At 36.9% G+C, this 14,756-nt stretch overlaps 1 protein-coding gene across 1 annotated transcript; it reads right to left on the minus strand.

Moving 5' to 3' along the window:
* Positions 1-4,098: 4,098 nt before the first annotated feature.
* Positions 4,099-5,796, minus strand: MC4R (melanocortin 4 receptor). Its single transcript, XM_020995761.2, has one exon. The coding sequence runs from the start codon at positions 5,414-5,416 to the stop codon at positions 4,409-4,411; it is 1,008 nt and encodes a 335-aa protein (XP_020851420.1). The 5' UTR covers positions 5,417-5,796; the 3' UTR covers positions 4,099-4,408.
* Between the last annotated feature and the right edge of the window lie 8,960 nt (positions 5,797-14,756).

The following is a 14,756-nucleotide window of genomic DNA, read 5'->3' on the forward strand; positions in this document are numbered from 1 at the left end:
GAGAGTTGTTAGTGAAGGTTATTTGGGCAACCATATAAAGATTGAATTGGAGAAGGGAAGATTGTATTGGAAACAGGGAGTCAATTAGACTCCAACAAAATAATCCAACAAAAGACTCTGAGGGATTAAACTATTAAAATGATGTGAGTGGTAAGAAGATTTGAGAGAGGTTGTGGATGTAAAACTTGTAGGACTTGGAAACTGATTGGACATGGGGGTGGGAATTAAAGATGAAGCTTTGTATGATTGGGAAGGTGTTGGTGACCTTAACAGGAACAGGAAAGAAAGGTAGAGGGTTAGGTTTTAGGGCAAGGAAGGGGATAATAAGCTCTCTTTTCAGCATAGAGAATTTGGGATTCTGATGAGTTATCCCAGCAGAAACATTCATCAAGCAATTGGAGGTTGAGGAGTTGAGTTTCAGAGAAAGATTAGGAATGGATATTTACATTTGAAAGTTATCTCTATAGACATGGTAATTCAGCCCCTGGGAACAACTGAGGTCACTAAAGGATAGAATGTTGGAAGTGGCATAAACTTTTGGGGATACCTTTCTGTGGGGTGGGGTAAGAATTTGTATATACAAACCAATAGCATTCCAATAAAATGTAATCTGGCTAATCAGAATATCAAGTATGGGGGAAAGGACTAGGAATGATTTCCTAAAAATACTCCCTACTTGTCCTGTTAATGAATCTAGGGAGACTGCTAGGGATACTTTTATAGCTGAAATAACAATGAACAATTTTCCATTGCACTCCAAAAGGAGCACAGTGAAATTCTAAACTCCTGAAATCTACTTTCAACTTGGCCCCAAACTGAGGGTCTCAGACTATCCCTAAACCAGACACAATTCAAGCTTACCTTGGGCCACTTTGTATTGGTGATTTCCTTCCCCCAGCGTAACCACAGCTTGCTGTTGTTACAGGAAATAAAGCCATGTTTTCTTCATCCCCCCCTCCCCCATAACTGAAGCATATGTGGTGACTTAGCTGAGTTCACTGAGGTGATGATGGGGCATAACAGGAAATCCTTTTCAAACTTTATCATGATCACCAAATCATAGTTTTCAAGATGGAAAGACGCCTCTTGATCATTTAGTGAGTCCGACCCTTTAATTTCACGAAAGGAGGAAACTGAGATCCAGAGAGTTGACATGACTTGTTCATGTGTAGCAAGTGACATAGTTGCAGAGTTGGGAATTTGAATCCCTGACTCTGGATTCAAATCCATGATAGGATACTTCTAGCAGAGTACCTCCAACCTTTTTTTGTATGCATAGTGATAAATCTAAATATATAAAAGTATATAATATATGTGATATACATACATAGAATATATAAATATGAACATATGCATGTGCATATTTATATATATTCACTGCTCCAAGGTTAAGACTCCTGATCTCACATTTCATTACATTCTCCTTCTGCTTGCTTCTGCATTGGCTCTCCCTTGTGCTTGGAATGCTCTGCCCCCTCACCTCTGCCTGTTAGTTTCAGTGGCTTCCTTTAAGACTCCTCACCTTCTACCGAAGATATTTCCTATTCCCCCAGTTGCAAGTGCCTTTCCCTCTCAGATTACTTCCCAACTACTCCGCATACAACTTGAATGTACCTTGCTATTTATTTACATGTTGTCTTCCTCATTAAAGTTTAAGGTCCTAGAGGTAAGTAATCATATTTTTCTCTGTATTTTGCATTTAGCAAGGTGCCTGGCTTTACCAACACTTTTCACAGCAGATGTCCATCAGTGGTTTTTTGCAACACCATCTCCCATCCATCCCATTTATTTTTTGAAAGCATTTTTCTTACTCCAATAAGGGTGTTAGAAATTGGGGCTTCATCACCTCCTGAAGTTGTATAACTTTGTCTTAATTTTCTGCCTTTGCCCTGGCCCCAGCCCTGACTGCTTCAGCCTCTAGTCTCCTACTGTCACATTAGTTCCAGAATACCATCTTCCCTCCTGTGAATCGAGCCAAAATTCATAGACGTTTTTGTTCCTCAGTTAAGCAAGAAAGGAATACATAATGAATAAGAGAAGACTTATTCCTCAAGATTGCCTGTGTAACTGTGGGGAAAAGGAGAGAGTGAGAGGGAGAAAGACAGGAAGACAAGAAAGAAGGAGAAGAAGAAGAAGAAGAAGAAGAAGAAGAAGAAGAAGAAGAAGAAGAAGAAGAAGAAGAAGAAGAAGAAGAGAAGAAGAAGGAGAAGAAGAAGAAGAAGGAGAAGAAGAAGAAGGAGGAGGAGGAAGAGGAGGAGGAGGAGGAGGAGGATACTGGAAAGACAGATGTGAAGAGAAAAGAGGAGAGGAGAAAAGAGGAGAGGAGAGAGACAGAGACAGAGACAGAGGCTTTCAGAATTACCAAAGCAGAATCAGTTTCCACTAAAGATGTGGAATATTATTTTATATTGTCTGTCTCCACCTTAGGCCCCAGGAATTTCTCATAGATATTAAATTAAGACACCCAAATGAATGGTCACAATGCCATATCAACACTTTTATTTCACATACAGCTTTAACTAAGATTCCATTGCTATTCTATATTTAAATCCACAAATTTCATTGTGCTCCAAATATAGAAAAATTCCATAGAAACTAGGCTCCAGGCACAAAATAAATTTTAGCTAAAAACTTGAACCCAACTATAACTTTCCATTTTTAATCCACATGCATCACTATTAAAACTTCATCCCATACCTAAATATTGAAATGTAAAAAAAAATTGGTTTCAGTTAAAATGATGCAGTGATTTCAAATGTGCTTTTGTATATTTTACTTCATCTATTAAAATTTTAACATAGTCTGAAATGAATTACAAAATTGTTTTTTGAGCAACCTTCATCCAATATTGTCTCCTCTTATTTGCGAGGCTCATCAGTTTCCCCAAAAGGGTAGAAGTACAATACAATAAGAACAAGGGTTCTTAACCTGTGTTATGTGAATTTATATTTCTAAAAAATATATTTTGATACACAAAATTTAATGTTATTTCCCTTAGTAACTCTGTATATTTTATGCATTTAAAAATATTATCCAGAGAAGGATCCATAGGCTTTATCAGACTGCCAAAGGAATCCATGATACACAGAAAGGCTAAGTAAGTATTCCTGCTTTGGAAAAGTTGGGAAGATTTTGTGTTTGTGTCATCTTTGTCCCAGATATAATCCCCCCAGAGTTAAAGTTACACACTCTTCAAAGTGAGGGTAATAAGCAATTATGCTCATCGAAGCCCCTTTGCAGATTCTGGGGTTGTATTCATCAGTGAGCAAATGGATCCACAACAGGTCACCTACTTTTAAATTCAGACAAATGTTGCTGTAACATGGTCATTCTGGGGATGAAGACTTTGCCAAGAACCTTTCAGTAAACCTTTTCAGCTTTCAGTAATTTACCTCCAACCCACAGTGGTATGATGTTAGAGAACACCAAGCTGCTTGCTTATTATTATGTTTTACAGGAATTGATATTGACACTTAGTATGTGATGGAGAAATAGGCAAATTGCTATGCTTGAAACCCCCTCCGCCTTTTTTTTAGTCAGCTCTGCAGAATATTCTCTCCTACATTAAATAAAATCAGAAACCAGAGTCTCTCCTTTCCTTAGCTGGATGCAGAAATGGAGCATAAAAGAGTTTGAATTGGCATACCTTTGGTTCCCAGGAGCATTCAGACTCCAAAACACTAGTCAGCTGCTTCACAATCAGACAATTTTGTTGAAGAAATGAAAGCATGCACTTAAACAGATGCATCTCTTCCATCTTTTAAAAGACCTGTTGTTTTGGGACTTAAAAGATCCTTGTACTTCTTTTCCTGGGTAGTCTTATTTAGAAAACTCTCGTTAAAAAGAAAATCAACTTTACTGCCACTTCTACAGAAGTGGAAGGAGAAAGCTCTTCTTACATCACTCATTCTTTCTGTGATGGGGTTAATCTTTCTAATTAGTATGATTTCATATTTCAAAATATTTTCCCTTTTATTCAAATCAATTCACTACTTTAAAATATTGTGTAATAAAATATTAACAAATATTGATTAGAGTCCACCAATAATGTGAATGAATTCTTTATTGATTACATGATTAAACTATTTCTCTTTTTTATACCCCCAAAGGGCATAATATTATGTTTTAAATAAGGTTGTACTTTTTTTTAAAATACAGAGAACCTGAAATTAGCATATTTTTAACATTTTACATCTCAAAAGTTATGACATTTAAACAAAAATACTTAGAGACTACCACATTTTTTCACATTGAAAAATAAATCACAATCTGAAGTTTGTTCCGTTTTTGTTTTAAAATGATACACTGAACAAGTCACACACAATATAGACAGCTGCTTGTGAAGCACACAGTCCAGGTTCTATTGAGAGAACTCCTTGGAGGATTAAATACAGTTCTGCGAGGTGTTTTAATATCTGCCAGACAAATCACAAGGGCCTCCCAGAGCATAGCAACAGATGATCTCCTTGAAGGTTTTCCTCAATTCTTGACTCCGAAGGGCATAGATAAGGGGATCAATGATGGAATTACACATGATGAGGATGAGATAAAAGTTGAAGTGGGACATGAAACACACACAGTAGGGGTTTTGGGGACATGAGATATAGAAAATCAGGTGGAGGAAAAAAGGGGCCCAGCAGACCACAAAAACCCCAATCAAGATGGTCAAAGTAATAGCCCCCTTCATGTTGGCCCCTTGGCGGATGGTGCCTGTGCCAGGGAGAACTGCAATCCTCTTAATATGAAGTCGGGCCATCAGGAACATGTGGACATAGAGAGAAGCCATGAGAGCTAGCATGGTGAAGAACATACTAATGAGACAAATGATGACAGCACTACTGTCTGAGTAAATGATAAACAATATGCCCGACCCTGTACAAGCTGCCCATATACAAGTGATGATAATCCCAACCCGCCTGACTGTCATGATGTTATGGTATTGGAGAGCATAGAAGATAGTAAAGTACCTGTCCACTGCAATAGAGAGCAGGCTGCAAATAGAGGCAAGCAGAGAGCTACAAATCACTGAGTCAATGACATTATCAATGTTCACTGTGAAACTCTGTGTGTCGGTGTCAGTGCTGTTTAGCAGGGTGATGACAATAGTTTCTGACCCATTGGAGACGCTCACCAGCATGTCAGCCACAGCCAAGCTACAGATGAAGAAATACATGGGAGAGTGAAGATTCTTGTTCTTGGCAATTGCCACAATCACCAGGATATTCTCCAACAAACTGATGATACCTAGGGTGACAAACACCTCAGGGGAGACAAAAAGTTGTTCGTAGCAACCCCTGTCCAGGTAACCTTTGCCGAGGGAGTCATTAGCACTGCTGTGCAATACATGGCTGTGGTTCCAGAAGTGGAAAGAGGGGTGTATTCCGTGGTAGTAGAGTTCATTTTGTGTGGAGTTCATTTTGGAAAGATCTCAGTCAAACTCCTGCTGAAATTGCTTAAAAACCTCTAGTCTCTTCTGAGGACTTTCCTCTAGTCCCTCAAGGTAGCAAATCAATGGCATTCAGTGACATGTCTCCCACAGTTTTAATGCAGTTCAGAACAGTTCTCAGCATCAACTCACTTTTAGGTCCTGAAGTTTAATCTGTCTCAGTCTCAGCTGCAAAGACCTTCAGTTGTTCATATCTTCTTCTCCCTCTTCTCCCTTGAGCTTTTTCTTAAGCCTCATTTATTCAATGCATTTCAAAATCATTTTTTTCCCCTAGTAACTACTGTTTCACAGAGAGAGTTCAGGGTTGGTATGCTAATGTCAAATACAGCCTGACAGAAGCTATTACCAAATGCAGGCATCATGCCGAATGTCAGAAGCTGTGCATGTCGGCAGCTGATTTTTATGGTGTATGGAGGGAAAAAAAAGGGGGAGTCTAGGGCTTGCTCCGCCTCCTCTTTGCACTCCAACCAATGCAGCAGAAGTACTGCATGAGTCCAGGAGATACTGATTGTATTTCGGAGCAACAATTGCCTGGCCAACGAGGTTTGGATGCAACTGCTCCTGGAATCAAGAAGCAGATGGGGTATGAGAGATTTATTTTGCTTTCTCAAGTTTTGAGATTAAGTCATTTGGCTCTCTAGGGAACTCTGTACTATCACCCCCAAATCCCCCCAAAGCAACAATATAATTTCCTGTACAAAAGGGCTCTTTCAGTTTTTGCACGTGCATACCATTTGCAAAGCGTGCTGTTTTGTATGCCTAAAATGAACCTAGTGATCGTTTAGCTGATATGACCAATTGCTCCTTCCCCCTTATGTATCTTTCTGAATTATGAAGTAGATTGAAACAGGTGGGCAATAATGCCTTACTTTTTAAAGAGCTGGATCCTTGAACAAAACGTCATAATAGAATAACATGGCAAGAAATCGTCCAATTATTATGCAGGTCTCTTTAATTCATTTAGAGATTTAAGAAATTAGTCTGTTACAGGAAAAAAAAAATTTACATTGCTCAGACACATGATTCCTATTATTCCAACTGAAAATGCCTTTCAGTACCTTTCAAAACAACTAAAATTAATATATTACTTGTTTAAAAGATGTGTAGCCTATAATCAGAGAAAAAAATCACAAGTTCATTAATCTTGCAATTAATGACAAGTTTTTAGAATGAAGGTTATCAGTCAGCCTTAAGAATTTTCCAGTATGGGAAGGGAGGTAGCCCTGTGAATATTAAATATTGAAATACTTAATAAGCCTATTTAGTCAAGCAAAGACCGGTGATCCACTATTCTCTATAATAAGGTTTTTGAAATTATTTCCCCAGCTGCTTTTCAATGGAAAAAGCAACATTTGTTTCTCCAGTTTAATAGAACTGCTGCAATGGTATCTAATTACTCTTACTCCTGTATTTTGAACTCCAGTCTCTCACATATGTATCAGGAGGTGGGCAATATGTTTCTGTGAACACCAAGGGAGATATTCAACTAAGAGGGTTAGGAAGCAATACTGGGGGAGGCTTGAGTACAGATGAAAATGTTTGGAAAAGCCTCTGTGGTAAGCGAGTGAACTGATTAGGAGGTAAAAAAGGAATATGGGAATGCTTTCTATCAATAAAAATTTCAACCCTCCATGCTTTGTAAATTTTGTTTTTATGGATTGCTTAAAGGAAAAAGAAATCCATTACTTGGTGGCCTTTCTGAACTTAACTAGGTTGATACATGAATAACAATCCATTTTTGTACCTGTTGTTGAGTCATGTCTGACTCTATGTAACTCCATTTGGCATTTTCTTGGAAAAGATACTGGAGTGGTTTCCCATTTCCTTCTCCAGCTCATTTTAAAGATGAATAAGCTGGGGCAAGCAGGGTTAAGTGACTTGAGCAGGGTCACACAACTGCTAAGTGTCTGAGGCCAGATTGAACTCGGGAAGATAAGTCAATAAGACTTCATGCTTTATCATGTCATGAAAATTTAATGGGAAGCAGAGGGGAGGGCAAGGGCTGGCCAATAGGAGTCTCATCCTTTGACCATACATAGTGTTCTGTCTCTTGCATGCCTATGTGGAGGCAGGCTAGGCCTGCCACTCTATCCGTTGTATGACCTTGCTGTCCCTGTACATATACTTTGAGCCTTTTTGGTTCATTAGGATCTACCAGAGCATGTGCTATAAGCTTGGAGAATTAAATATCACCTTTGTACCCCTTATAAGCCATAGGGCTCCTTATGCAAACTCCTCTTCCCTGGAAAATTGTATCTTAAGAAGCACACTTAACTCTTAGGAGTCCTTATGTTAACTCTCATTGCCCAGTTGTATCCCCTAACAAGACTACATCTTCCTCTTAATGTTCTATGAGTACCCCTGAGGGAGTTGGAGTGTCTTTCTAATGATATTGCCTCTATTTTCCTTTCAAGTGAATTCTTCTGAATGTCAATCAACAGTGATTAGCACATTGGTACCATTTAACCAAGTAACATCAATTAACTTTTTCAAAGATATATTTACTGAAAGCATATAGTAAGAACACAAATAAAAACATTTCCCCCTAACATCTGAAGGCACACTCTTTCTCAGACCTTTGGGAGAATATGCTAAAACTTAAAGTGTTTCTAAAAACATTTACCCACCAAATTAATGTCCAGATATGGCATAGCCTATGGACAAAATTATTCCCCTATTTGTAGAAACCAGTGTCTTGATGGTTGATTCATTTCTGGGCTAAGTGAAGGAAGTTGCTCAAGGCTTTGTTCCTCACTGGGCTTAGTTACCTACACACTTTGGCATGGACTCCCATCACTGGGACTCTAGCAGCTAACTCTGCCAAATATTCTAAGCTAACCAGGACACTCCCTAGTCCAATCTTTCTCTAATGCTCCTTCATCTAAGGCAGTAAAGAATAAACACAGTGAAGACAGAAGCAGCAGCAGGGCTATGTTAATGGGCCACCTGCTGGCCCAGGTTTAGAGAGTAGGCTGTTGGTGCTAAGTCTCCCTTCCCACAGTGCAGAGAGTAACTACAGTCCTTAACTCCTCACTGCAACACAGCCATACAGGAATGAGAACTGAGTTGCCTCAGTAGGAGTCTTTTGTATGCAGACATAATTCCATCTCATCAGGTAAAAATCATGTAATAAACAGATAAGAAACACAATACATGCGAATACTCAGAACTAGGGAGTAGGGCCTTTCTGTCACACATATTGAGCCTCCACATAGGCATGCAAGAGACAGAACACTATGTATGGTCAAAGGATGAGACTCCTATTGGCCAGCCCTTGCCCTCCCCTCTGCTTTCCATTAAATTTTCATGACATGATGAAGCATCACGGTTAGATTAATAATTATTTTCTTTTTTTTTAATCCACAAATTCGAATCCTCACCTCATTTAGAAAATAGAATCAGCCTCATTCCCTTCCAAATCCTTTGCAGATAACAAGCATCAACAAACTTGACTGAGTTGTTGCTCTTTCTCACTCTATGGAAGATTCTAATGACAATAAATTAGCTGATGAGCAAATCAAGGAAAAAGATTCTGGTGAATAATTCAAAGACTGGACAATCAACTGCTTTACAGTTGAGATTTGGCTGTACATTCTGTTAGTAGATTCCAAGAAAAGACACACCTCTTCTAAATAAACCTATTTTTATTGATGTTTGTAACCTTCAAACACTGCTTCTACATAGTTATTATCTGCCCCCAACCTATCACCCCAATCACACCAAGCCTATTTAGTTATAATGATCTTCAAAGTGCCCTTGCTTATTTGCATTGAACCAAAGGCTATCTTTCTTATTTTTGATATAGTACATTCTGACCTAGATTCTCCAGACTACTCTTTATGAATGCTGGACCCCCACAAAGAGAAGCCCCCACAGAGGTACATTAATCCAGACCATTTAGCACATTACTAGCACAGGAAGCTTTGTTTCTTGAATGCATAGTTTTCTTAAGCATAGTGGAAATTATGAGCTTCAGGCCTGAACTAATTTATACAGCAAGCAGGCAAAGTGTCATATGTAATTCTTTCTAGAATATGGCAGCCTTATCTTTCAATATCTGAAATTTCTAACATAAAGAATCCTTATATTTTTTAATTCTCTTGTTTTTTTTTCAATTAAGCTTGAGGAGATTAATGTACACAACAAATTCTTTATCTTCCCCTAAAAACGTCCTTCTTAGATCTCTTATTTTGTTAAAGGAACCTACATCAACATTCTCCCTCCTCCACCCATCACCATGTCTCAAAACATAATTTTCCTCCTCTTAGGGGTCGATATTTATCAAGTCACCAAATCATATCAATTTTTTTTCTTATAATACCTTTTCTTTTTCATTCACCATACCACCACTGTAGGTCCTCATTACCTAATATCAGGTGAAAACTTCCCAACAGTCTCCCTCTGTTAGTCTTTCCTTATTAAAATCTCTGCTACACATTGCTTCTCAACCAGTCTTACCAAAACAGTATTTTCATTGTGATTTTCCTCCTCAAAAATCTTCCTTATTATTTGGCAAATAAAGTTCAAGCCTTTTTCTGGTATTCAAAGCGTTCTATAATCTTGGACCCTCACCTGAAGTTGGGAATTAGAGTTGTCACATTGAATGACCATTAAGATTCAGTTTAGAACAGAGGTATCAAACATTCAGGCCACATGGGCCAGCAACATGCCTGAACCAGAATAAAATATAATAGGGAAACATTTAATGAAATAAGTAAAAGTACAATAACACATGGATAATGGTAATTTGTGGTTTTCTAAATCAATTTGCAGCCCATACAGATCCTTATGTTCATCTTAGCAGCTACCTTTTCTTTTTTGAGTTTGGCACAATTGATCTAGAACATAGGGTCAAATCTAATAACATAAAATTTAATAATATCAAATTATGTTATAAGAGGGGCATGGATAGAAAGTGTGTTCTTGGCTGACTCATGACACTTTCCTAGTAGCTCATGTTCTACAATGGTACAAAATGGTATGGTTATAGGTCAATCAACAGGTAAAAAAGGAAATATATTTGGTCGTCTCAGTAGGATATTAACCAGGATGTGTACTGAGCATACCTCAAACTGATTTAGCTGGTTGAAGCTCCCCTTTCTAAGTTGCCAATTACAGTCCACTAGCCAAGCATTTAAATACATGTGTAGCTCCTTGTAGTTGTCTTGTACTCAGGCAAAAAGGAAATGATGTCAATGGACTAAGCCTACATCTTGTTGCAAACAGGTCTCAAAAATGGTTTCAATACCTTTGAAAGAATAACTATTACAAGAGTGGGAGATTAGTATATTGTTTCCATCAAACAGCAGTTTATCTAAAAAAAAGATCTGAGGTCTTTAATGGACTATACACTCAATATCAGACAATAGTGCAATATGTCAGCCTAAAAATAAACTGTGATGTTAGGTTGCATGGGGATAAGCATAGTTCTCCCCCCTTCCTCCCCCCCCTCTCCAAGATGGCACACAATCTGATATAGGCTATACATTTGCATTCCTATTAAACATATTTTCACATTAGTGAAGTTGCAAGTAAAAATTAAAACCAATAGGAGGAACCATCAGAAAGAGGAAACAAAACTCAACAGAAGTGAAAAAAAATGATAGAGGCTCAACTTCCATAGTTCTTTCTTTGGATGTGGATAGCATTTTCTATTACGAGGCTTCTGGAGATGTCTTAGATCCTTGTAATGCTGAGAAGGGTTAAGTTTAACAATATTAGTCATCACACAACATGGCTATTATCATTTACAAAGTCCTCTTGGTTCTGCTCACTTCACTCAGCATCAGACCATGTAGGTCTTCCCAGGTTTTCCTGAAGTCAGCCTGTTATCATTTCTTATAGCACAATAGTATTCCATTACATTCATAAACCAAAACTTGCTCAGCCATTCCCCAATTGATGGGCATCCTCTCAATTTCCAATTCTTTGCCACCACAAAAAGAGCTGCTATGAATATTTTTGTACGTGTGGGTCCTTTTCCCATTTGTTTGATCTCTTTGGGATATAGCCCTGGAAGTACTATTGCTGGATCAAAGGGTAAGCACATCCCTTTGGGCATAGTTCCAAATTGTTCTCCGAAATGGTTGGATCATTTCACAACTCCACCAACAATGTATTAGTGTTCCAATTTTCCCACATCTTCTCCAACATTTATCATTTTCCTGTTTTGTCATGTTAGCCAATTTGATAGGTGTGATGTGGTACCTCAGAGTTGTTTTGATTTGCATTTCTCTAATCAATAACGATTTAGAGCATTTTTTCATATGACTAAAGATGGCTTTAATTTCTTCATCTGAGAACTGTCTGTTCATATCCTTTGACCATTTATCAATTGGGGAATGGCTTGTGTTCTTATAAATTTGTCTTAATTCTCTATTTTAGAAATGAGGCCTTTATCAGAGAGACTGGTTGTAAAAATTCTTTCCCAATTTTCTACCTTCCTTCTAATCTTAGTTGCATTGGCTATGTTTGTGCAAAAACTTTTCAATTTAATGTAATCAAAATTATCCATTTTGCTTTTCATAATGTTCTCTATCTCCTGTTTGGTCATGAATTCTTCTGTTCTCCATAGATCTGATAGGTAAACTATTCCTTGTTCTCCCAGTTTACTTATGGTATCAGCCTTTATATCTAAGTCTGAACCCATTTTGACTTTATTTTGGTATATGGTGTGAGATTTGGGTCTCTGCCTAGTTTCTGCCATACTCTTTTCCAGTTTTCCCAGCAGTTTTTTTCAAAGAGTGGGTTCTTATCCCAGAAGCTGGGGTCTTTGGGTTTATCAAATAATGGATTACTATAGTCATTGACTACTGTGTCTTGCATATTTAACCTATTCCACTGATCCCTCCCTGTATTTCTTAGCCAGTACCAAGCAGTTTTGATGATTGCTGCTTTATAATACAATTTAAGATCTGGAATTGCTAGGCCACCTTCCCCTGCATTTCTTTTCATTAGTTCCTTTGATATTCTGGACCTTTTGTTTTCCAAATGAATCTTGTTATTATTTTTTCTAACTCTATAAAATAATTTTTGGTAGTTTGATTGGTATGGCACTGAATAAGTAAATTAGCTTAGGTAGGATTGTCATTTTTATTATATTAGCTGGCCTACCCATGAGCAACTGATGTTTTTCCAATTATTTAGATCTGATTTTATTTGTGTGAAAAGTGTTTTGTAATTGTGTTCATAGAGTTCCTGGGTTTGTTTCGGAGGTAGACTCCTAAATATTTTATAATGTCTACAGTAAGTTTAAATGGGATTTCTCTTTCTATCTCTTGCTGTTGGGCTTTGTTGGTAATATATAGAAATGCTGATGATTTATGTGGGTTTATTTTATAGCCTGCAACTTTGCTAAAGTTGTTTATTATTTCAAGTAGTTTTTTACTTGATTCTCTAGGATTCTCTAAGTATATCATCATGTCATCTGCAAAGAGTGATAGCTTTGTTTCTTCTTTGCCTATTCTAATGCCTTCAATTTCTTTTTCTTCTCTTATTGCTAAAGCTAATTTTCCAGTACAATATTGAATAACAGTGGTGATAATGGACATCCTTGTTTCACCCCGATCTTATTGGAAATGCTTCTAGCCTGTCCCCATTACATATAATGCTTGCTGAAGGTTTTAGATATATGCTATTTATTATTTTAAGGAAGACTCCATTTATACCTATGCTTTCTAGTGTTTTTAATAGGAATGGGTGTTGTATTTTATCAAAAGCTTTTTCTGCATCTATTGAGATGATCATGTGGTTTCTGTTGTTTTGGTGTTGATATGCTCAATGATGCTGATAGTTTTCCTAATATTGAACCAACCCTGCATTCCTGGTATAAATCCTACCTGGTCATAGTGTATTATTCTTGTGATAAGTTGCTGCAATCTATTTGCTAGTATTTTGTTTAAAATTTTTGCATCTATATTCATTAGAGAAATTGGTCTATAATTTTCTTTCTCTATTTTGACTCTTCCTGGTTTAGGTATCAACACCATATTTGTATCATAAAAAGAATTTGGTAAGACTCCTTCTTCACCTATTTTCCCAAATAGTCTATATAGTATTGGAATTAATTGTTCTTTAAATGTTTGATAGAATTCTCATGTAAATCCATCTGGCCCTGGAGATTTTTTCCTAGGGAGTTCATCAATGGCTTGTTCAATTTCTTTTTCTGAGATGGGGTTATTTAAGTATTTTACTTCCTCTTCAGTTAATCTGGGCAATTTATATTTTTGTAAATATGTATCCATTTCACTAAGATTGTCAAATTTGTTGGCATATAGTTGGGCAAAATAATTCCTAATTATTGTTTTAATTTCCTCTTCCTTGGTGGTAGCTTCCCTTTTCATTCTTGATACTAGTAATTTGGTTTTCTTCTTTCTTTTTTTTTAATTAAATTAACCAAAGGTTATCTATTTTATTGGTTTTTTCATAAAACCAGCTCTTAGTTTTATTTATTAGTTCAATAGTTTTCTTAATTTCAATTTTCTTAATTTTTCCTTTGGTTTTCAATATTTCTAATTTGGTGTTTAGTTGAGGATTTTTAATTTGTTCTTTTTCTAGTTTTTTTAGTTGTATGCCCAATTCATTAATCTCCTCTTTTTCTATTTTATTTATGTAAGCATTTAGAGATATAAAACTTCCCCTAAGAACTGCTTTGCTGCATCCCAAGTTTTGGTATGTTGTCTCATTATTGTCATTCTCTTGAATGAAATTATTGATTGTTTCTGTGATTATTATATGTTGATTGTTTCTGTTTAGGATTAGATTATTTAGTTTCCAATTATTTTTTAGTCTATCTTTCCATGGCCCTTTATTACATATAATTTTTATTGCATTGATCTGAAAAGGATGCATTTAATATTTCTGCCTTTCTGCATTGGATTGTGAGGTTTTTATGCCCTAGTACATGGTCAATTTTTGTGTATGTGCCATGTACTGCTGAGAAAAAAGTATATTCCTTTCTATCCCCATTCAGTTTTCTCCAGAGGTCTATCATACCTAACTTTTCTAATGTTCTATTCACCTCCTTAACTTCTTTCTTGTTTATTTTGTGGTTAGACTTATCTAGTGCCGAGAGGGGGAGGTTCAGGTCCCCCACTAGTATAGTTTTGCTGTCTATTTCTTCCTGTAACTCCCTGAACTTCTCCTGTAAGAATTTGGATGCTATACCATTTGGTGCATATATGTTTAGTAATGATATTACTTCATTGTCTATGGTGCCTTTTAGCAGGATGTAGTTTCCTTCCTTATCTCTTTTGATTAGATCTATTTTTGCTTTTGCTTTGTCTGAGATCAGGATTGCTACCCCTGCTTT

Source organism: Phascolarctos cinereus, unplaced genomic scaffold (assembly GCF_003287225.1).
Source record: "Phascolarctos cinereus isolate Bilbo 61053 unplaced genomic scaffold, phaCin_HiC Scaffold_4;HRSCAF=312, whole genome shotgun sequence".
In the NCBI taxonomy this organism is placed as follows: Eukaryota; Metazoa; Chordata; class Mammalia; order Diprotodontia; family Phascolarctidae; genus Phascolarctos; species Phascolarctos cinereus.